The sequence below is a fragment of the Gymnogyps californianus genome, chromosome 5, assembly GCF_018139145.2.
Source record: "Gymnogyps californianus isolate 813 chromosome 5, ASM1813914v2, whole genome shotgun sequence".
Classification (NCBI taxonomy): Eukaryota; Metazoa; Chordata; class Aves; order Accipitriformes; family Cathartidae; genus Gymnogyps; species Gymnogyps californianus.
Window position 1 is genome coordinate 46,133,387 of NC_059475.1, and position 22,940 is coordinate 46,156,326.

A 22,940-nucleotide genomic window follows, 5' to 3' on the forward strand; every position below is an offset into this window, starting at 1 on the left:
TTCATACATCTTAATGGATTCTAAATTAACTGTAGCAACTCAGGAAAAGATCTGAGGATTGCAATAAGTAACTTACTGATATTCTCTGTTGAAGAAATGGTAACAATTTAGATTTTAATTTAAAGAGAAAAAAAGCAAACAATGTAAGGAGTTATGTAATAGATAGGCTGAAAATAACACTGAAAATATGGTAACATCAGTAGGTAATTGATGGCATGCCTTTGCAGACCTTCAGCTGGAGAAGTGATGGAGCAGTGCCAGTTTCATGCTGCTGAGGAGCTGGCTCATTGAACTCTGTTCTGGACTGAACAGAAATAGCCAGACTAGAGGAAGTTCAGAGATGGATGATGAAGCAGATAAGAGGTCTGCAAAAACTTCTGCGTGAAGAACAATTATATAGGCAATGAAGAGCTGAACGAGGAGAACATGGCAAAAGTACATTTCCTGAGGAGAGTCAGGAGGTGTTCAGGGAGCCTGTAAGGCTGCAAATACAGTATAGGCAAATGAAAGTGGGATTTTTTGTTTGTTCATACACTGCACAAGTAATCCCTGGAACTCATTGCCGTAATATATCATAAAAATTAGCAGTGTTCTAAAATGAGACTGAACATTTATGTAAGGAGTAAGACTATCTGTGACTAAAATAAATACGAAGAGCTTGCAAATTTGGTAAAGATGCAGTCCTTTCCATATACTTAAGAGCATAACCCTCTCTCTAAGAAGTGGGAATTTGAGAGAAGCGTCTCCATACAAAAGTCCTATACTAGTAAATAGAAGAAAGATTAAGATTTGAGATTAATCTGGAGGAAACTTTTGATCAAATTATTTTCCTTCAGTTTCTAAGCTCCCCTTTTAGTGATGATAGTGAAGTGGGGGGGGAAGGAATCCAACATGAAAATTAATCAAAGACTTCTGTATTACAAATGAACATCCAACCTGAGCAGGTCCTTTCTGCAAGGTCTGCTAGTGAACTTTTTGCTTAGAGCCAGGGCAGCACATCCTGAACTAACAAAACATCTTTTTCACCTGGCCTGCCACAGACAGGCTCATTTCTTTCTGCTGTCCCAGGGGCAGATTGTGCTCTGGGTAGATTGTGTCTCATCAGCACTGATGCCCCTTCCCAGCGCTGCAGCCTGTGAACAGCCTGAAATTATGATCTACACGAATAGCCTTGTCTTTATTCTAGTGTGAGTTTGTGGGGAGTAGGCGGGCTGTTCTTAGTGAGTTGTACTGATATTCCTGAAGGAGAAGGACCTGGGTGGGGTTGAACTGCCTGAGCCAACTGGAGTTGGACTGCGGTGGGAAAAGGAGGGCTCTCTTTTGACCAACCTGGAGCTGGGTTTGGCCAGGAGGCCGCTGAGTGCCTTTGCTCTCTCCCTGCAGGCTGCTTGGCAGAATGGCCACGGAGGAGCGGCACCTCTCCTCCAGCTGTGGGTCCTTCATCAAGACCGAGCCCTCCAGCCCATCTTCTGGCATCGACGCCATCAGCCACCACAGCCCGAGCGGCTCCTCCGATGCTAGTGGTGGCTACGGCATCGCCATGGGTGGCCACCCCAATGGCCTAGACTCGCCACCCATGTTCAATGGCACAGGGATTGGCGGTGGGTCCTGCCGTAAGCGTTACGACGACTGCGCCAGCGCCATCATGGAGGACTCACCCACCAAGTGCGAGTACATGCTCAATGCAATCCCCAAGCGGCTGTGCCTGGTGTGCGGGGACATTGCTTCTGGGTACCACTACGGCGTGGCTTCCTGTGAGGCGTGCAAAGCCTTCTTCAAGAGGACTATTCAAGGTATGGTGGGAAGGGAGGGAAACTGTGACGTTCACTCCATAGCAGAAAAGGAAGGCGGCCCCAGACATTGCTGAGACTGCAGTGTTTCCATGTCATATAAAAGGGGGAAAAGGAGGGTGAATGTAATGCGCCTAACCCTCCATCCTTTTGTATGCTTCTTCCTCTCTCCTCCTGCTCAGCTCTGGTCCTTCCAAATCAACCTGGAAATGAAGTTAAGCTTTGTGGTGGTAGGAACCTTTGCCAGGTTCCTAGCCTGGCTGGCTACCAGATCGGGGTATCTGGCCTAGTGGATCTTCCTGCCTCTGCTAGTGGCACTGATACCCTGATAATGTGGCTGCTAGTGGAGTGAGGCCTGGAAAGGAAATGCTTTGCACTCTAAAGGTGTTTTTAAGGCTCATTTGAAGAGTGGATGCCCCTGCCTAGAGATGGCATCTCTTTAGAGATGTCTGCACCTTGAGGTGAAAGCTCCAGCATTACAGGAGTAGAGAGGTTCTCACTCTGTCCTGCCAGTCTTAATTTGTGGCCGTGGACTCCATACAGACCTCACCACAAGGCTGGACAGGGCACTTGGATGAGACAATCCTGTGTTCCTCCTCTTCCAGTTCCACCAACCCTTTTCATTAAGATGCAACTTCTTTGAAGATAAAAAATTTAGACACTGAAGGAGATGATAGAGATACCCAGTCTTTGTCAGTCTTACTAAGGATGAGAAATTCCTCAGGTGATTTTGAAAACCTCAGTGCATGTATGTGTAGATGAATTGCAGTGCATTGCTCCTGCATGTACAATTCACATATGAGGTGTATGGCTGTGTCCTGACTGCCAAAGGTATGCTGCAGATGTCCACACATGCAGGTACAACAGTATAGCCAAAAGTGGGAGTGCATCCAGGCAAGCTCCAATATCCATGGATGCTTGGGTGTACTTACACAAGCAGGCCCCGTGTGAGCAAACATGCCTGGACGTACAGATACTCCCTTTATTTCGTACACTCTCTAACTGGAAAAAGGACAGGATCGTTCACCTTCCAGTGGTAAGTGTATTGAGTTTACCCAACCATGGTGGGTTGACTGGAGACAGATGTCTAGTGAGCAAGCAGCTGTGTGTGTACTTGGCTGTTGATTGGGGTCAATCCATCACACCAACACTTCTTTGTCTCCTGTGAAATGGAAGAAGTGCAAATGTAGGGAGAGCACTCATTTTATTTTTGTTCATTGAATGGGCCTGATTACATTCTGTCACTGGAGATGTTCAGCTCTGGAGTGGACAGAGCAGTACAGGGTGCAGTTCAGCCCAGGTCTCTGCAGAATTCACTATTTGTAGCTTAATTTCTTAGATTCTAGATGTTTCTCCTTAATGTTATCCAGCTGTGGAAATAATCACTCTGTATTGCCCCATTGACTCTTCCTCTGTTATTATGCCATGTGGAAAGCATGGCCATCTCTAGGGCATTGGCCTATTCCCTGGCAGGGTTTCTGTGATTTGTCATTGCTGAATCTCCTGCGATTGAATGTGAACTTTTACTTGCACTTCTGACTGTCAGCACTGACTCTGTCCCTCCTCCAGCACTTGGACCCATTCCCAGTGTTTCTTTTTGGCACATTCAGGTGTTAAAGGGGGGACAGGGTAGTACTCTGAAGCAAAGCCCTAGGGGCTCCTTATATAGGAAGAGACTGAAAAACTAACCCGTCATGGGAGCGATACTGGAGCACCTCTGGGGCAGAGCAGAAGAGAGGCCTAACCTGGAGACAGAGAAAAAAACCTAGGAACTGTTGAAGAGTTTTCAGAGAAAATCAAAAGAAAATAATGCAGGGCGGCAGTACTTAGAGCCTGTATCAGCCTGGGTGATATGTCAGCTAACTTAATCCCAAGAAGGGAGAGCGCTTCTCTCCAACACCCTTTCCCCAGCACAGCCATATTCTCCCTGTGGTTCCCTAATTGATTGCCTGTTAACATGTAACAGATGGGGGAAAGGAGTAAGTGGAGATTTCTCTCACCCTGTCATCAGCTTAGGCTGGCGACTGAGCTACCAAAATGCTTTTATTCCCAAGAATGGGAGAGTCAAGTGTGCTGTGCCTGAGGGTGAGCAATTTCAGCTATGGAGCTGAAGGCTGAGCCCAGCGGAGTGGGCAGCAAATAGGGCTGCAGAGTTTGGTTGAGTCAAGAAAATGCACCCAGGGCTCTGCTGTAGTGCATGCGATATCCAAGCACAGCCCTGGGTATGCAGGGGAAAAGGATTTAAGGATCACATAAAAGAGATGGCAAGTGGCAAAAGCATTTCCAAAAGGTGTTCATCCTGCAACTCTGTTATATTCAGTAGATGTGTGAAGCATCTAAATGAAGAAGTAGGAAAATCTTCATCCAGGCTGCCTAACATCGATGTAGGGTGTGCAGAAGGCATGCAGATGTGTATGTTATACAATTGCATTCCCTGCTAGTATCAAAAGACTTGCCATGATTCTGGTATCTGGGAATGGCGTTGACTCAATGGTTTGAGCACAGAGGTGGAGCTACAACCTTAGGATTTCCCAGGTGCTCAGGAGATGCAGTAGGTAAATCCATCATCAGGCTTTTGTGGTCTCAGACCAGCCACTTCACTTCTCTGCTTGTGCATTGAAAGATGAAAAACTAATGACTATTATGAGAGTACTTAATCTGCTGGCCCTACATTTGGTAACTTTATTAAGTAATAGGTGTGCATGCTGCTATAAAATGGGTCTAAATCTGCCCTGGATGATTAGACTACTGCAGCCCTATCTAGATACCCCTGATCATGAAGCAGAGCTTCACGCTAAGTCCCCCTCCAACTACCCCCCTCCCCTGCTACAAATGACCCCAGTCTACCTATTTTTTTTTTAGCTGCATTAACTCACGTAAAACCTGCATGTCTTTAGGCAGGAGGATCTTGCAATAGCCTCTCCGCTCCCCCTGCTGCTGCTACAGCAGTGGGAAGAACAGACATCCAAGTGGCAGACCTTTTTTGAGCCTGACAGCTCACCAACTTACTTTCCCCCTCAGCCAGGTGAGGCCAGGCTATCCTGGACAGCATGAAAGCTGTTGCTTTTCAAGTGATGGGGAGAAGATAGGCTGAAAGTCAGCATGGACATGGCTGGTTATCTCTAAGGTCACTAGTATTGCTATGTGAGATTTTTCGATCAGTAGGATTTTTCCAAAGAAAAGCAGAATTTTTACCGAGTCAGATTTCCCCAAGGAAAATTTTGATGATAGGAGAAAAAAAGAAGTCAGGAAAATCCAAACTGTTGATTCACTTCAAGCTGAATTGGAGTGTTTGGTTTTGCTAAACTAAGCCAGGATCACACAACACATCCTAACCTGTCCCACACGTTATGGAGGGGGTGTCACACCTGTGACCTCTCTCATGTTGTGTTACATGGCCCAAGAGAAGGTTCAAGGCCTGGAAACCTATGTGTCATTTCCACTTTGCAGCGCTGGCAATGCTTGGGATGGAAAGGTGAAAACCTGAGACGAGATGACAGCACATGCTACTGGGCTGCAGGCCTTTGCCTCTGAACAGGTTATTTTGAACCCCAGGGCTGGACTTCCTATGCTTTGAGGCAGAGTCAGAAATTCTGAACTGACTTGAAGCATTTTCGGTCAGCGAGGCTGTCTGACAAAATTTTAATCCTATTTCTCTATCATTGTATTGCTTTGTGGGAACTATGCTTTGGGTCTCCATTATATTCTAGTGGCAGTCTGCATTTACCTCCATGATGCAAGTGTCCTCCATAAAAACATGTGCCATGGGCATCACCTGACTTTGTGAATATTGTGGAAGGTGCAATCTAGCGAAGACAGAAGACAATCTTGAAGTTTTGAAGTGTGTTGCTATTGGTGCTTAACAGAGGTCTGATTTGAAACCAAGAATTTCATATTAGTTGAATGTAATGGAACAGGTCTGTTACATGAACAATAATGTGTTTTGGATGTTTCTGAATTAAAACTTTTTGAATTTCTATTCCGTGGAAATCCTGACTAATCCTTTCATCCAAATTTAGGACAAAGGCAAATGCTGGATTTCTTACAGGATACAAATTCTTAATCTAACTCTATTCTATTCCTTCTTTTAATAGTTTCCTCAGTAGATAGAACATTATATATCAATCAAATATATTGTCATTATCTTTTGTTCATCAGTCGTTACAACTGGTAGGTAGTTTTGCTTATTCTGAAAATTAACTAATAACAGTGCTATGTAACCATATGAGTCCTTTATTATTCAACATATTCATGACTATGACTACTCTTCATCTATTTTTCATCTTCAAATGGTGAAAATTAAGGCTATTTCTAAAATGACCCATTAATATAAAAGAAAAGCTTAAAGCTCAGCAAAATAAATCTGAATTAAGATTCCTCTCTCTGATCTTTGTGAATCATCTCATTGTGTGCTTGGAACTCATACCCATAAGGTGATACAACAGGACTTGCAAGGAGTGATATTGGGGAGAACTGGTTATTGGAGAGTCAGAGAGAAGAGACACATTTACCATCATCTTCTGAATAGGCAGGTGGTGTATCAGGCATAAGTGCCTGCAGCTGTGGATTCCCTGCTTGAGTCTTGCAAGCTTCAAACTCAGTGAGTGTAGCAACACAACTGCTGTGCTGCAGTGCCCTTACACCAATAAGGGGCTTAAAATGTGGATAATGCAGCTCAGAAGACTTGTAGGGATTTATAACAGGCTTGTAACAAAATCCATAGTCTTCTAGGGCTTCCTGGTTGTTATGGTGGTTAGAGTGGCTCCTGGGAAGGGAGGAGCAGTTGAGAGAGTTTTCTCATTTTCCTGAGCAGAAGAGCATTACCATCCACAGGATCAGCAAAGGGCCTGTGAGATGCAGAAGGGAGGTTTTGTGTCCCTACAGTAGCGGGCACGGCAGCCAGGCACTGTCCTATCCTTCTGTCCTTCTCAGAAACATGCCTGCTACTTTTCAGGTGGGAGTTCACAGCCAAAAAACAGGAGATGTTCTGAGCTTTCCAAAAACTTTTGAAGCATAACCAGGGTAAGTGCAGTATTCCCTGGATCTAGTGCCTGAGTGCTGCTTACTATTCACAGCTCTAGCACTTGGATTCAGAAAACCATCTCCAGTGCAGCTCAACTCTATTAGTCTTGTGTTTTCTTTTTGCCTCAGTGCATCTGTACAGACAGCTCTGTGCAGACAGATCTTTTCTGTGGAACTTCAGTAAAGTATTTTTGTGTCAGAAACCCTACAGACAAACTTGCTGCCAGTAGGGCGCCCCATGGCCCATCTCCTGCGTCCTCGTGCAAGCAGGAGACTGATTTGAGTGAGGTTGTGTAAAATGTCCAAGTCCTCTTTGGTGGAGCAGGAGCCAGGTTTGCCACCCTGAGGAGGCAAACAGTGCTGGTGTTACACCTATAGCTCTCTCACACCTTTTCCTCTCATAGCGTCAAGAGTCCTGAAGACTTGGTCCTCACATTTCTGGTTTTTTTACTGTATAAGCCGCATGAAATAAAATTTTGGTTAATCTAAGCACTAGGACTTATCTCACCTGCTTTGCCAAAGTCTCATTTTCCTGCAAGTGATAAGCACGTGTACTAGGGTGGGGAGTTTTTTGGTTTTGTTTTTGTTGCGTGTTTTTTTGTTTGGGGGGGGGTGGTGGTGTTTTTTTTAGGTTGTTTGTGGGTTTTTTTCTTTCCAAAACCAGAAGCCTCTACTGATGCTTGTATATACTCAGGCACCTAGATCAGGGATGTGTCCCTGGAAGCATAGGGCAGCCCTGCTAAAAATCAGGTCACTTATTCAAGTGCCTAAATACAGATTTACAGGTTCAATATTTGAATCCCTTTCTTTGAAAACTGTGGCTTAAATAATAACCCCTCTTGCCTCACGCAGATCATTGGAGAGATTTTCCTCTGATTTTCACAAAGTACCTCTCCTCACACCAGGACTCAGGCTATGATGCCTCAGCTAGAAGGGCTAATTTAAGTGGAAGGTAATAGAGAATCCACTTCATGCATATTATCAGTGTTCCCCATCCTGGTGCAGGAGGTCGTACTGGTGCCTGCTGAGGGCAGAGGAACTGCTGGTCTGGCACTGCACTCACTGAGGGCCTTTTTACAGTTTGCAGGTCCCTTTTCACTGAGACACCCAAATCATCTGTTTACCTTTGGAATCAGAGGTGAAAAGGATTCAGGACAAAAGCTTGTGGATACTGAAATGAAAGTGTCATCAGAGCCTAGTAGCTTATTGAAAGGTCTGATCTGCAGACTGTCCTGGTCATGCAGAGTAGCTGTACCATGGAGGCATTATACTGACTTGCCTGATAGGACCTTCCTAAGGCTACAGTATTTTGCAAGCAGTTCTTGTAAAACAAACAAACAAAAATGAAAACCAAAAAAACCCGAACAAACAACCAAAAAAACCCCCCAAACCATGAGGGTGGTGTAACAATTGTTACAAAAATTGGGATAAAAGGAAACAAATGCATGAGCTGAGGCGCCTATGAGATGGATTTCCCTGGGAATTCCTGCTCTCAGCCCTCTGGCCCCAGGGGGCCGGCAGAGAGTGGCACCACACCGTTGGTCACAACTGCAGCATGCTGTGTCAAATCACTAGGGTGAAAGACATGACTTGAATGAATGGAATTTGGAACTTAATAGCAGATATGTCTGAATCTAGGTTTTTCCCTGAAATTCAGGAAAAGCTGGAGTCATCTGGCCCTCTGTTTCAGTCACCCAAAGAAACAGATGAGAGGTCTGTGTGTAGCAGTGCAGAGCAGGACAGAGTACGCAAGGAAGGGAGAGCAGAGGGAAAGAATGGTGAAAAGCAACACAGAAGAAACCAGAAAAAGAGGAGAGATGGGGGGTTTTCTTCAGAAAACAGAAGCTGAAAATGTTTTAGGTTTAAAGACTTTCTTGGCTACTTCTATCTAATCTTTCCTGAGTTTTCTTGTAGAAAGGCTTTATAGAAAGGCAGGATCAGTAAGCGGGGAGCAGCTTGTGCTCTCAGTGCTGTACTAATTCTGAGCTCAACTCCCCTGAAGAGCCCTGTCCATAACTTAAGCAGGAGCTGGGTAGGACTTTACTGTGCTCCCCAAGCTCAGGGAGGCATTCTCCTCTTCCCAGTCCCTCCTCTTCCAGAGAGGTATGGTGACTATGGGGTCTCTTGAATGACCAAGCTCTGGGGTGCAATTTTCAGGTGCTCCTATTATGTGTGCACTGGAAATTACGTTTCAAACTGTTTAACAGTCAAAGGTCTAATTTTACAGAAAAAAGGGTAATTTTGCAGTTCTCCAGCATAAAAACCATGATCTGTCACTTTAATAGTCCTTGGCTGTTTCTTAGTATCTCTCATCTAAAGGCTTTGAAGTACAGTATAATGAATCAAGACTCAGGATCTCCCCAGAAGGTAGGTTTGGTGCTTGTTTCATTTTGCAGACAAGCAAACTGGGACACAGAGAGGAAGTGATTTGTCCTCCAAGGCGACATATGAAGGCTTAGAACAAATCCAAACTCTGATCTGGTCACCCACCACTCGATTTTTTGAAGCCATTTTTTAGGTAAATCTTGTGCTGTGGCATCGGTGAGGTCCTAGCAGTTTTTTCAGGTCAAATGTAAATATTGTCTAAGTGAAGGAAATCTCTTCTAATAAGCAACAGTTCAAAGCAAGGCCTTGTCTATTAGATTATCCCATTTTCTGTGTTTCCCTTCTGGATCATATAATCTACAGTGCACAACACACAGAGACTTGACTCAGATTTTGTACTTGCATACAGACTTGACCATGTGCACCCTTGTGTGCTGATGCTCTTCTGCAGGGCCTTGCAGCACCCCCGGCTGCTGCAGTGAAGGGGAAGCTCTCTCCGAGCCCCCTGTGCCAGCAGCCGGGCTGGTGGTGTGACCGCCAGCCACTGGGAGGCTGCTGGAATTTCGATGAGTTAATCTCATCACTTTATCACAGGGCACTTACAGAAATTACAGGGAGCTGTGAGCAGCTCACTGTGCTGGCAGCCAGCCCCAGGACCCATAAAAGAAATTGAGACACACACACACACAAAAAAAAAAGAGAACTTTGTTAAAGTTTTGGAGACGATAGTTTTTCTTGGATGAGTTCTGCTTGGGTAATGCTGATTGTGCCTTCCCTGGTGATGTCCCCGTTTCCTGCAATAATGGCAAGTATTGCCCCCAGCTGTAGCTCTCAATCCATGCAGCGCAGAGCATGTTTTGGGGCCTGATATAAAACTCCATTTACTTTGGCAGCATTGTCTTGTGTGAAGAGGGTACAGCGGGCCTCACCTCTAGCATTTGCGCCTGTAGAGAGGGCTGAAAGACACAGCTGCTGGTGCTTTCTTCCTTTAGACTCGGCACAGTGTGTGGAAGGGGCACATGAGCCTGTGTTCAATGTGAAGGCAATAAGCATGCTGAACGGGATGTCCCACAAGTGCTGGGTGTATTTTTTCACCTGTGCTTACCAGCAAACCACGTGGCTGCTGCACTACATGGTGGCTACTGCTTTGCAGTCCAGGAAGGGGAGCTTGCCCAGTGCCCATCCTCCTCTGGCTCTGCTCCTTTAACAGTCATGATCCCAGTACAGAAGTGCCTTTGAGAACTGCTTATTCAAGCTGTACATACAGTGTGTATGTGGTAACCAGTACCTACACCTACTCTGACACTATCACATTTAGTTGTGATGTAGGTTTTGTAGACCATTTCCAAGACTTTGCTTGTCAAGGAGTCCGTGGGCCAGAGGCATGGGGAAGCTGGGGGATCTGCCTGAGACAGCGTAGAGGGACCTTGAGCTGCCAAATGAGGGCTGTCACTGCCTCCTGCTGCTATAAGGGCTCAGTGCCCTTGGTGTAGTGTCTCTGTGTTAGGGGAGAAATTTTTGGCCTTGGGACCGCAAAACATGAAATCTTACATCTCTCCAGAACTCTGGTCCTGGCTTTGGTGAGAAAGGTGGGCACTGAAACTAAGGCAAAACCTTCCAAAGTGAGACTATGTTTGAGTTTTATCCCAGGTTTGTTCCTGCTCTGTTCCTTCCTGTGTGGGGCACAGCAAGTATCTGATCATGAGGTCAAGGCCTCTGTAATCATGGGTCTGTAGTGTGGTGGAGCTCTGTGTCTGGAGCAGGAGTTTGTTTATTACCTTGAGATCAAGCCTGAATCTCAATTTCCAGCTCTCTGAGAACGTTGATACATTGCTGGCTATTGAAATTCAGGTGCTGCACAATGATGAAATACAGTCTGAATGGAAGCAACTTGTGCAGCACTCTCTGCTCCTGCAGACAAACTGCATTTTGGGGGCAGATGAGCAATGGTGAGGAATGGGGTGGCTGGGCTGGAGCTTAGGGGCAAGTTGCAAGTCTTGTGACAAAACAAGAGGCAAGAGGCAGAAGGTTTATAACTAGCAGGCAGATCACCTTTAGGCTTTGAGGTTCGTGTGCTTCTACGGTTTCACCCAGCATGGGCCAAGCATAGTGAGATAAATCAAATGGTGCTTTCTTCCTTTTGAATCTGTGCTCTGTCTTTTCACTCAGATTCCCAATGGGCTTTCCAACTGCTTAGTTAGCCCCAAGGTCTAATCACCACCCCCAGAGACTGATACGTATCAGATTGTTGGTCTTTACTTAGAGGAAGGAAGGGTCTTGCACAAGAACACAGAAATCCATTACAGAAGTAGGAAAAAAAATCAAGTCCTGTCCCAGTGCTACTAAATTGTGACCTCTACTTCTTATCTGATGGTATACAAAGTCCGTACTGTGTGTTCTCTCGGCTTTTACCTACAGTCCTCCCTACAGCTCTGATTGAACTCTTGAATCTCAATTTCCTGCTCTAAACCACCAAACCAACTTTTCCATTCTTCTGAACTGACTGTAGAACTTAGAAATCCTTTTTGGAGCTGCTTGATTTACCCAGTAGCTAGACTGCCTTAAATGTATTGTCATTGTCAATGCATCACTGTCAAGCTTAGATTTCCAGTCCTGCTCCACAGCAAACATTGAATAGCCCTCTTCAGACACATCACCTCCAAAGTGAATGGCAGGATAGAGACAGCCATTTCTGTTTGTTGTCTTCTAGGACTAAATAATTGTTGCATTACACTGTGATCCAGCATAATTTCACTTACATTCTCATATCAGACCTTCTCATCCATGTTTCAGTTACATTCTTAGCTTATGATAAAATACGATGTGACCAGAAATAAATTTGGGATGCTTCTCTCCCTGTTTTGTCTCGGACACAGTGTTGCGAGGTGTTGTGGGGTGATCATAAATGAAAGGGAATGAGGAAAGAAATGCTGATGCTCTGTGCAGAGGCATAAGAGGCAGGTGCACAAGGACTAATAAAGTAAAACTGGAAGGATTTGCATAGACAGCCTGTGTTCATTTTACAGGACATCTTATCCGTCTTTCTCAATCCAGACCTACTGCTTCCCTGCTACCTGTAGTATACTGGCTGGCAGGAGGAAGCAAAGGAGGAAATGCCATCTCTGAGCTCCCGGGTCCCCCAAGCAAGGCAAGACTGGCAGCAAAGGGAATGCTGCTAATGTCTGAACTGGTCCCACTCAGCGCTGGACTTCAGGGAACAGGCCAGGTTATAAGGGATGCAGCACAAGGGATGATGATGTACCTGGAGGACACATTGTTCCTGAAAGCCCAGCATTGCAGTCAGCCCCTTGGATGGACAGGTTTCTCCCAATACTTAGAGCAGTATTGCTTTTTTCTGAAATGTGTTCTAATAAGTAATGCTGGGCTCTCTAAGAGCCATCACCAGCTGGCTGTGGTCTCAGAGTATGTGTGTGTGCAAATGAGTGAGCAAACATACAGCATATACAGACTAATGGTGGTGGGAATATCTGGGCACTACAGCCTGTCCCTGGATCAGTGGGGAGAATGTGGTTCCTGGGTGACCATCTCTGTGTTTGATTGCAGGGAATATTGAATACAGCTGCCCGGCCACCAATGAATGTGAGATCACGAAACGGAGGCGCAAGTCCTGTCAGGCCTGTCGCTTCATGAAATGCCTCAAAGTGGGGATGCTAAAAGAAGGTAAGACAGAGTCAGAGTGAGAATTGTTCTCTGTCCCAGCAGCACCTGGGACTCCAGGCCTTGCAGGATCTCCTAGGCTAACTACACTCTTGCTGTCTCTGGCTTTCCAAAGGTATCTTTTTACAGGCTTTGTAAAAAAGTCAGGATGGGCAGTGACCAAGAGGGCAGTCCAGAGAGGAGAGTGGTTCTAGTCAGCACCCTCATGCTAGGATATTGTTTCTAGCACTTGCAGATTTGACAAATAACTGGAAACTGGCTGTGCCAGACTGTATCCCAAAGGAACCCCAGGCTGGAGGGTGTTGCTCTTCTTGCCCCCCCAGGTCATTTTGCAGTGTTGGGGAGGAGAGGCTCTTGCATGATCATGACTGGGTTGGCTGGGCTTCCTAAAGGAAGGATGGAGTTAATGCAGAGCTATGGCACAGTGTGAAACAAAAGTCTGCCCATATTCCCACTTAGGAGACTTTCTGAAGATGGTGGGTAGCACAGGTTTGTCTGGGAGCTGTGAGTCCCCTGCCCTGCACGCTCAACCTGCGTTGTGCTCAGCCTATTGATCTGTTCAGCACTCTCTGAGCAGTGTTCAGCTTCTCTCTTGTGCTGCTTTTCCTCCCCCCACCCGCCTCCCCAATCCTTGTCCATTCAAGGTGAACCACAGGGAATTCAGTGGCAATTAAACACATTCTTATGGATTGACTTTAAAGCTTTGTTTCCCTTGGGTCCCTCTGGAGAGGCAGCAAGGGGAGGAGGGGGAAGGAAGGAGAAGCGTTGCATGTAACCCTCTGCATTGCTGTACCTGGCAGAGCATGGTCCCCTCAGTTTAATCACAAGGAACAGCAGCTGGCTGTGGTCTGCACAAGTCCTGTATGCTGGAGCCAAGATGCCAGCACGCAGCTTGCTTCCAGGTCATACCATCACAGCAGCTGGTGATGAATTGTACAATGTCACTTGAGCGTGTATTGCTTTGCACTAGGGCTCTCTCATTTCTTGAGAGGCAAGTTGATGGCAGCCAGTGTTGTTAAGAATGTAGATTAGATGTTAAACCCTGTTCTGTTCTTTGATGGATGTGTAGTTTCTGTGGTTAAATATCTTCCTGCTAGAGCACACCAGTTACCAAGGGGAGGAGATGCAGACTTGTGTAGTCTGGCCCTCCCTGACCTAGTTGTAGAGGTGGTAGACTTGGAGGATCTTGATCCACTGCTAGGAGGGAGGCACCTACTTTTGGAGCTAAAGAGGGACCACTGAAAACCTGCTTCTCTGCATGTCATAGTTCGGAGAGGGGATATATCCCCTTACCCACATGCCAATCCACACTAGTGACACTGGCTTTAGTGGGAGCACAGATTGGTAATGCACTCAAGCCTGCTCATATGAATCCCATACAACAACCTTAAAAGCCTGATGTGGCTCCAGTCACTCTGCAGAGGAGCAGCCTGGGTCCAGGCTTGCTGGCTGCCTGTGTCTGTGCTGCCCTGCATCCAAGCAGTTGAGCCTCTCAGAGCTGGCAGCTGGGGGAGCAGAGTCACAGGAGCCGGCACTGGCGTGTCTGACTGTGTGGCCAGGGCATCCTCTGCTTCCAATTCTGGGAGTTCAACACAGTCCAGAGCAGGGTCCTGTGAAGGGTTTTGTGGCTTAGCCTCCAAGTTGTGTGAAAACAGTTAAATACTTCCAGACCAGAGTTAGGCTGGAAAGCGATGTAGGTTCACTCATACCATGCTGTGCCTGAACTCCTTATCCCCATGGGATACTACTTATGGCAAACTGAAATTTGACTCTAAGGCTGCTTTTGTGCTGAAGTGTATTTAGTTATTCATATAGGGATTGATTCGGCATCATTAAAGCCACTGGGGAAGCGTGGTTTGCTATTGATGTTAGTGTATCTGTGATCCTGCCCATAATATTTAGAGCTGTGGAATATACAGTATAAAGATTTATTGATAGTAATGGGATGCAAGAACACATGACAATATCAAGAGGAGCAGAGGAGACTACACTAGCAATCTGCAAATAGGACTCCTGTGTCCTAACACAGAGTGGTCAAGGCATCTTTTGAGCAGGCATCTTTTTTTCTCTTTCTTTTGCTCAGTTTCCCAAGCTGAGAAATAAGGGTCATACTGCTTTGCTTTGCAAAAGGATTGTGAGGAACGGTTAGTTAACTTTATGTGAAGCCTGGTGGAAGCACAAAGTATTAGTATACAGAATTCAATCAATACACATCTTTAAAAGCAAAATCCAAAAAGGGAGAAAAATGGTTTTACAGTCTTTGGTCTCCACAGAGCCAGGAGTTTCTGGAAAGAACAAATCCATAATTGTTTGACTTGCACAAAAATGCAGAATTGACAAGGGATTTTGGATTAGAAAAGGTTCATTGGTCTTTTCCATCTCTGATCTGTCATCCTATTAGCTCATCCATCCCTTTTCTCTGCCAGGGCAGGAGTGTTCCCAGCTGTACATTTCTAGTAGTTTAACTGTTTTTAAAAATCCCTGATGTCTTGGTTTCCCCAGAGAGTCTATTCTGCAGTCCAAGCACTCATTAGGACAAGCTGTGTCTTGATACTTGAGCTATGATTTTTTTCCTTTCAGTAGTTCCCCTTCCTACTTTGCCTCGGTGTACCTCTCTTTTCTTCCTTGGGTTCATCCATGGCAGAAGGTTGCTAAGCCAGGTTCTTTCTCCTGCTTGATTACCAGGAGTTTGGAGAAAAATGGTCTTGTGGTTAAAGGTGAGATCTAGAAACCAGTTCTTCTCTTGACAAGTTTCTCCTTGATGTCCTTGGCACTGGGCTGGTAACTTAGTGGGGACATTTCTGGGTAAAGAAACTGTCCTTCCTCTGAAGAAGAATAATACGATATTCCATTAGTACCTAATTAAGGGCTTTATGATTTCTTCTCATTAAGGGAGGAAAGATTTTCCTGGTTGTTGTCGTCATATGTGATGTACATACCACCTCCTGCCCGCTGGGCATGTGGCATGAGCCTGTTCTTCAGGCAGAAGGTACAGTATTCAAAGATGGCAAAAACAGGTAACCATGACTTCAAGCTTCTGCCTTACACTTGAAATGCTCAGCTTGATGCTGCAGGAGGGACTTAGGCCCTCCTCTTGGGGAGTGCATATGAGGGTCACCAGGCATCTTCTCTCCTCCCTACATGGGCTGCAGCTAGGCAAACAGCTGTGAATGTAGCCCTTTAAGATCTGGGGAGACTGTCCCTAACACCGAAGTGCAAGTTATTCAGGCAATGCCGAGTGAATGAGGATCAGGGCAGGAAGAGAGCCAATGGAGCAATCAATAGGTGTCTCAGATATCCAGGCTACTTTCTTTAAGAGAGCTCCGATCAATGCGTTGCAATGAGGGAACTGCACGGACACCAGAGCTTTGCTGTCTCAGGTTCTCCTGGCGTGACGCTGCAGGGCAGGCGAGACTCGCTGGCGAAAGCGGCAGGCGGAAAGCTCTGCCCACAGAGCCCAGCTGGCTCAGATGTCTGAAGTGTTGGCCTGTCTGGCTGCCTGTCTCTCACTTTCCCCTTCCATCTGGAGTGTGCCCCCAGAGAGCATTAATTAGCCCCTCACTAGCAGGCTCAGGTAGGAACCTGCTGAATCTGGAGTCCAGGATTCCAGCAGACTCCCGTACCAGTGCCCCTTGGAGAGGCACCGTCCCCAGAAAACCTGCACTCTGCTGCTCTTGGCCTTGCTGAAGCACCAGTCTGCAGGCAGCGGGAGATGAGGCATCTTCACAGCTTTGTCCAGTAGAAGTGCATACCCCCTGCTCTGCAAAAATCAGGGAAACCTGAGCAACCTGTGATTCTGCTGACCCCAAATGGAGACGATGATATCTACATACATGCCTGGTCAGTGGGGATGGCCAGTGAAGGAAAGCATGCCCTGCAACTTGCAGAGGAGGGGCATTGTTCAGAGCTGGGCATCCCTGTCTTTGGCCACCCCATTGCGTCTCTTTGCTCCCAGCACTGTCTGTCTTGTGCCTGCAATGACAAAAGTGTAGCTCTTTAACTCTGGGCTCTACAAAGTAGATCTAGATCTCTCTGGCTCTCTAGAATGATGGATAGAGAAATTTCAGTGGTTTGGCAGGTCTCTTTTAAAACCTCAATATACCTTGTCAGTTTTGGGGAGAATATACCCTTGCCATTCACGCTCTAGCCACCCATGGCCTTCCTGTTCTACAGCAATTTGTTTGTCTTAAAGAGGTAGATGTAATTTCAGATGACACATGGCTTGTGTAAGTGGGCTCAGAGGTTTGATTTTGGACATTGGCTGCTTAAACATGACCTCACAGCCTTGCCCTCCACACCTCTGCTGCCTCTCTGAAGTCACAATCCTGTGTGTCACCTTGCAGAACAGCACCGTGACGAGGACAGTGATGTCAGTCCTTCTCTGTGTGTCAGTGTGGTGGGTTGACCTTGGCTGGCCACCAGGTGCCCACCAAGTTGCTCTCTCACTCCCCCTCCTCAACAGGACAGGGGGAGAAAATATGATGAAAAAGCTCGTGGGTCGAAATAACGACAGGGAGATCACTCAGCAACTACTGTCACAGGCAAAACTCGACTTGGGGAAAATTAATTTCATTTATTGCCATTTAATAAGAGAGTAGGGTATTGAGAAATAAAAAAACCCTAAAAATACCTCCCTCCCACTTCTGCTTCTTCCCAGGCTCAACTCACTCATGATGTCTACCTCCTCCCCGCCCCCAACCAGCGCAGGTTGATAGGGACTGGGGGTTTGTGGTCAGTTCATAACACTTCGTCTCTGCTGCTCTTTCCTCCTCACGCTGTTCTTCTGCTCCAGCATGGGGTCCCTCCGATGGGATACAGTCCTTCATGAACTTCTCCAATGTGAGTCCTTCCTATGGACTGCAGTTCTTCAAGAGCTGCTCCAGCATGGGTCCTTTCCACAGGGTACAGTCCTTCAGGAACAAACTGCTCCAGTGTGGGTCCCCCACAGGCCACAGTTCCTGCCAGAAAACCTGCTCCTGCATGGGCTCCTCTCCACAGGCCGCAGCTCCTACCAGCAGCCTGCTCCGGCATGGGAACTCCTCTCCACAAGCTGCAGCTTCCTTCAGAGCATGTCCACTTGCTCCAGTGTGGGGTCCTCCACAGGCTGCAGGGTGGATATCTGCACTACTGTGGTCTTCCGTGGGCTGCAGGGGAACAACTTGCTTCACTATGGTCTTCTCCACAGGCTGCAGGGGAATCTCTGCTATGGCACCTGGAGCACCTCCTCCCCTTCTTCTTCTCGGACCTTGGTATCTGCAGGGCTGTTTCTCTTGCATTTTCTCACTCCTCTCTCACAGCTACTGCGCAGCATTTTTTACCCTTTCTTGAATATGTTATCACAGAGGCAGCACCAGCATTGCTGATGGGCTCAGCTTTGGCCAGGAGTGGGTCCATTTTGGAGCGGTCTGGAGCTGCCTCTGTCTGACATGGGGGCAGCTTCTGGTGTCTTCTCACAGAAGCCACTCCTGCAGCCCCACACTACCAAAACCTTGCCACGTAAACCCAGTACAGTCAGTTCATGAAAGAGAAACATTCTGAGATCATGGGAAGAGGGATGGGGATAACAAGTGAGATACGATGGGATCAAGGCCTCTCATTACAGAACTCGTCTTTGGGTGGAAATGACAGACAGGCAAGCGGAGGAGAGGCAATACTTGACATACCGAACCATGCCATACTAAATGGAGCAGACTGGCTATTGTCTGGGCATTTGGTCCTTTACTGTTGTGGAAGCCCTGCAGAATTTTTTCTTCAATGGATTCCCACTTGTATTGTTTCTAAAGCTGTGTTGTTTCCTGTTCTGTTCCCCGTTCTGTGCTGGCACATCTGCAGAGACCCAGATGGAGCATAAACAGTTCTGAAAAGGAAGCAAAGCTGGGTCACTAACGCTTTCATGAAGTGCATGCGTGTGCAATCATGTGTCACATCAGACAGTGACAAACCAAACAGCAAAGAAAATAACTGCCTAAAAAAATCTCATCCAGACATTCAGATGTCATCCATTATTCCACCAGCCTTTGAGTCTTGTTCTCCTTCTTAATAGGAATAATGTGTATTATGTTGCTGAAGATCAGTTGTCTTCTGCTCCCTGCCAGTGCTCAGACTTGTCTCCTCGGAGTCCTGCTCATGACTGAGGCCTAAGAGTTACTTTCTGAGATGTGTGAGTGGCTTCTGCCCAGTTTCTTGCAGACATCACTGGTTGGCTTCCAAGAAAGAGGGCAAAGACTGAAAGGGCCCTTGGGATGTGTCCTGTGGTAGACCACGTATACCTTATTTCAGAAAGCAGAAGATATTTCTGGAGTCCCCCAGATCTACATGCATTTCTTGTGATAAAAGCAGGAGTGGGAATTCCCAGGATAGGGGACCTGCCCTGTATGAGGTGCTTTGCCCTGCTCTGAATGTCCTTGAAGGCAATTTGTCCTCTGGCCTACCCTCCTGGCTCTCAGGAGTCACCCAGCAGCTGTTTCTTGTGTGGTGAGGGTGAAGTCTACAAATGCAAGGAGGGAAGGTAGAGAAGGGTAGAGGAAGGTAGTCTTGATCTGGATGCAGAAAAGGGAGGCTCTTCAACAGCAAGAGAGAGGTAAGGCAATTATCCAGGAAAGGCATATGATTTACTTTATCTACATGACTCTCTTTCTTCCCAGAAGTGTATCTGCTGCGGTGTAGTAATCCCAGGTACAACCATTCCTTTCCCAGGCTTTGCTCCTTTGCTTCTAATGCATTTCCATAAGAAATGCTAGAGAACATGTTAGAATTCAACAGGGCACCCAGATTCTTTGTTACAAATCCCCCAAGCTCTTGGACTCCTATCTGTCTAATTTCTGATGTAATAATTGCTGGAATGTGTGGATACTGACACTGCAGGGCCAGGTAGTGAAATATGAATGAGAAGTGAACAGAGGAGAGCCACAAAGTTCATGCAGCTCTTCTTCCTCTTAATTGTTCCCCTTTTCCTCCTGTCCGTGGTGTCTTTGGGAATACCTTGCCTCCCAGGAACTTGCAACAACCTGATAACCCTTGTGCTGCCTAAGTGCCTGCATATCTGTGAATGTTGGAGGTGGTCCCCACTTCAGAGCTGGTGAGCCTGTAATGTCCAGATTTCAGAAGTGACTGTTTTAAATCCATGCTCCTCCTGTTCAAGACCCTGGCTGATTAGGAAACCCTGTAGCCAGTGGAACTTTCCTAATGTTTACTCCTAACTCTGCCGTTTCCCTTACCAGCTGTAGCCAGTAGCTGATGTCGTAAATGTTTCCCCAGGAAACAAATCTGTCACCCTGGGCAGGCCTGGCTCTGTGATGTTATAAATTGGGTGCAGTCATCTAGTATCTAAACAAGGGATCCCAAGCACTGGCAATCTCAAACTACTTCCACTTAGTAACTTTGCCTTCATCCTTCACTAAAATCCAGATAACTGAATCAACAGCAAAACTCCTTTTCAGCAACGTAACCAAATGGAGGGTGTTTCATTTCTGTTTTCAAGTGAAAGAATCTCTCAATGGAGCAAAGTGTTTACAGCAACCTCTCCCCTCTCCCTCCTGCCCCCATCCCTGCTTCCAGACCATGTGTTCTCAAAAAGATATTTGATTTCAGTGAAAGCACAGCTGACATCCCTGCAATATGCTCGGGTTCTTGCTTTGTGCTTCCTGGGAAGGATGAGGGCTCCTCCGGGGATTCTGGGTAATTGGGTTAGTGGCCAGCTCATGTCAGGAAATTAAAAGGCAGCCCCGATCAGGTTGCTGCTGCATGCGATTTAATGGCTTTGTATTTATAGAGTATTCTGCCTCCAGCCGGTGCCAGAAATATCACTATTGGAGGCATCCAAATGAGAAAAGAGAATGAAAAATGATTTTTTCTTTCTCTAAAATACCCCTGTGTTTAAAAACAGACAGGCAAGCCCCTGTCCTTTCAAACAGGATCTCCAGGTGCAGTGAGTGTCATCTTGATGTCTATATCATCCACACCCAGCTATTTTCCAAGGCATGAATTGAGCATTTGCGATGCGTCTGGAGCTGGGCTGGGTGATGGCGTGACACAGAGCATGTGCTGCCTTTGACAGGGTGATGGTAATTCTCCAAAGAGGAGGCTTCCGGTGGATGGGCTGTCCACAAAGTGCACACTGGGCTGATGGCACTTGGTATCTGTTTGCTGGCTGTAAGACTGGTGCATCCAGGACCCTCCCCACACCTTCTGCCATATCCAATGGTTATGAATCTGTTTAGTTTGGTTTCTCCCATTCATTTTGAATTATTAATCTGCCATACCTAACTAAATCTCCATTCTATCAAACATGAAGTCCAGGCTCCATCGATGTACATCTGTGTCGGTTCAGAGAGGCATTACCTCTACACAGGTTTATGATAAACACTTTGTGCATTCTGTCACCAGAAATTGTGCTTACTGCTCTTATAACACGTGCAGAAAAGAGGAAGGTGATAAAAGCTGCAACCATCCAGGGATGTTCAGACCCCAGCCATTGTGCTACAAGCTTTTAGGCAGTTCTGACAACACTGTAGGTAAGATCCTCTGAGGTGAGCAAGAGTGGGGTGGAACTGAATGTATGTCCCACTGCTCTACAATAACTTAAGGCTTGTGCATCAACATTTTCACAGCCTCTGGTGACCTATGTTCACCAGTGACTCAGCTCTGCCGAGATTCTCAATCCCTTCCCCTGACTCACCTTTGAAGACTGTGCCAGCCCTTGGGCTGCAGGGTATCCTGAGAGGGTCTTTACTCAAAATTGCCTGGCACAGCTGTTCTAATTTAAGAATTAAATAACAGTGGACACTAGTTCTTCGTGTTGGAAAAGCCACTGCTGAGGTGAGGACTTCAGGAAAGACTTCAAGGCTGCAAGGCCCAAGCAAAGTTGCTCAAAGAGGCTGGCCAAAGCAGCAGCACGCTGTGTAGGTGGGTCTAAATCCCTCACCTCTGTGAATCTCTGTCACAAGCAGGCCTCCCTCCTTGCAGTGGTGGGGGCCTCTCGATTGTGCCACGTATCTAAATATTTGCTTCTTGATCCATGCTTATGCTCTTCTACCTGTTCCAAAAGGCTCATATGCTCTACCTAAATAGACTGAGACAGAAAACTGGGCTAGAGAAAGCATTGGTTTGACCCTGCAGGAGTTCCATTGGTAGTCAATGGAGAGAAGTATCTGTCATTACTCCTCCTCAGGTAAGCGTCTGGCCGGTGAGATGAATGTGGGGGTGTCTGCTTCTCTCTGTTGCCTGTCAAGGGAGCGCAGATGCACAGAGGGGAGCTATCGAAGCCTAAAGTAAGGTGAGTTAAATTACACCCAGGGCTGCAGGTTCCTCTAGGCAGCAAACGCTCCTTTGGGGATTTAGCTCTGAGCACTACCTCTTTTAAAGTCAGTGGGGCTGGGGCTTTGTCATCTTTTAGGTCCTCTTGTGAAAGGCATCCTTGGTCTTTTCCTGGCAGGCACATGCCTGCATCTGTTCCTTTCACACAGTGCCCCTCAGCCTGCTGCTGTGCAGGCATTGCTGCCATGGGTGACATAGCCAATAGAGCTGCTGTCCTGCTTCAGACTGTTTAGAGGGTTGGGAAGGGAAGCAATCAAAGGAGAACGTTTGCATGGACCATGAACACAGGGTGAGTGTGTGGGTGTGGGGGTTATTACAGAGAGCTGAACGAGGTACTGAGGTATTCTTTATTCCCATCTGCCCTTGAAGCCCTTGTTAATTCCTGACTTTCCAGGGTGATTGGGGGGCAAGGTGAGAGGGGCTCAGCATGGGAAGGAAGCTGTATGTTTGAGAGACGACAATGGTTAATGCTGCAGAGACACCTCTGCAGAGCTGGCAGCCATGCAGCTGGCATTGGCAGAGGAGAAAGGTTGGTTTGCAAGCTGTGTGGGTTATATGAGATCCTGTATGCTTTGGACCGACCACCTGGGACATGCTGCTTGTGTTTCTTTGTGTGAGGAACAAGGACTCCTTGTGTCACTGCTCCAAGGCATGTGACAGCCTCTGGTACCAGGTATCATCAGGCATCACAGGGTTAACCTGTCCCTCTGAGTCCAGGGACTCTTTAGCCAGACAGACAGCAAAGGAGCTTTCCTACCCGACTAACATATCCCTGAAAACATCAAAGGTGGAGCAGGCTGCAACATCCTG

General features: G+C 46.7%; 1 protein-coding gene across 1 annotated transcript in view; it reads left to right on the forward strand.

Annotated features, from left to right (window-relative positions):
- The first annotated feature begins 1,383 nt into the window (after positions 1-1,383).
- The window catches only part of ESRRB (estrogen related receptor beta), a 41,920-nt gene continuing 20,363 nt past the window's right edge, over positions 1,384-22,940 (forward strand). The window contains exons 1-2 of the mRNA XM_050897541.1: positions 1,384-1,793; positions 12,702-12,818. Coding sequence (XP_050753498.1) covers positions 1,397-1,793; positions 12,702-12,818 — 514 coding nt within the window. The 5' untranslated portion in view covers positions 1,384-1,396. The remainder of the gene's footprint in view (positions 1,794-12,701; positions 12,819-22,940) is intronic.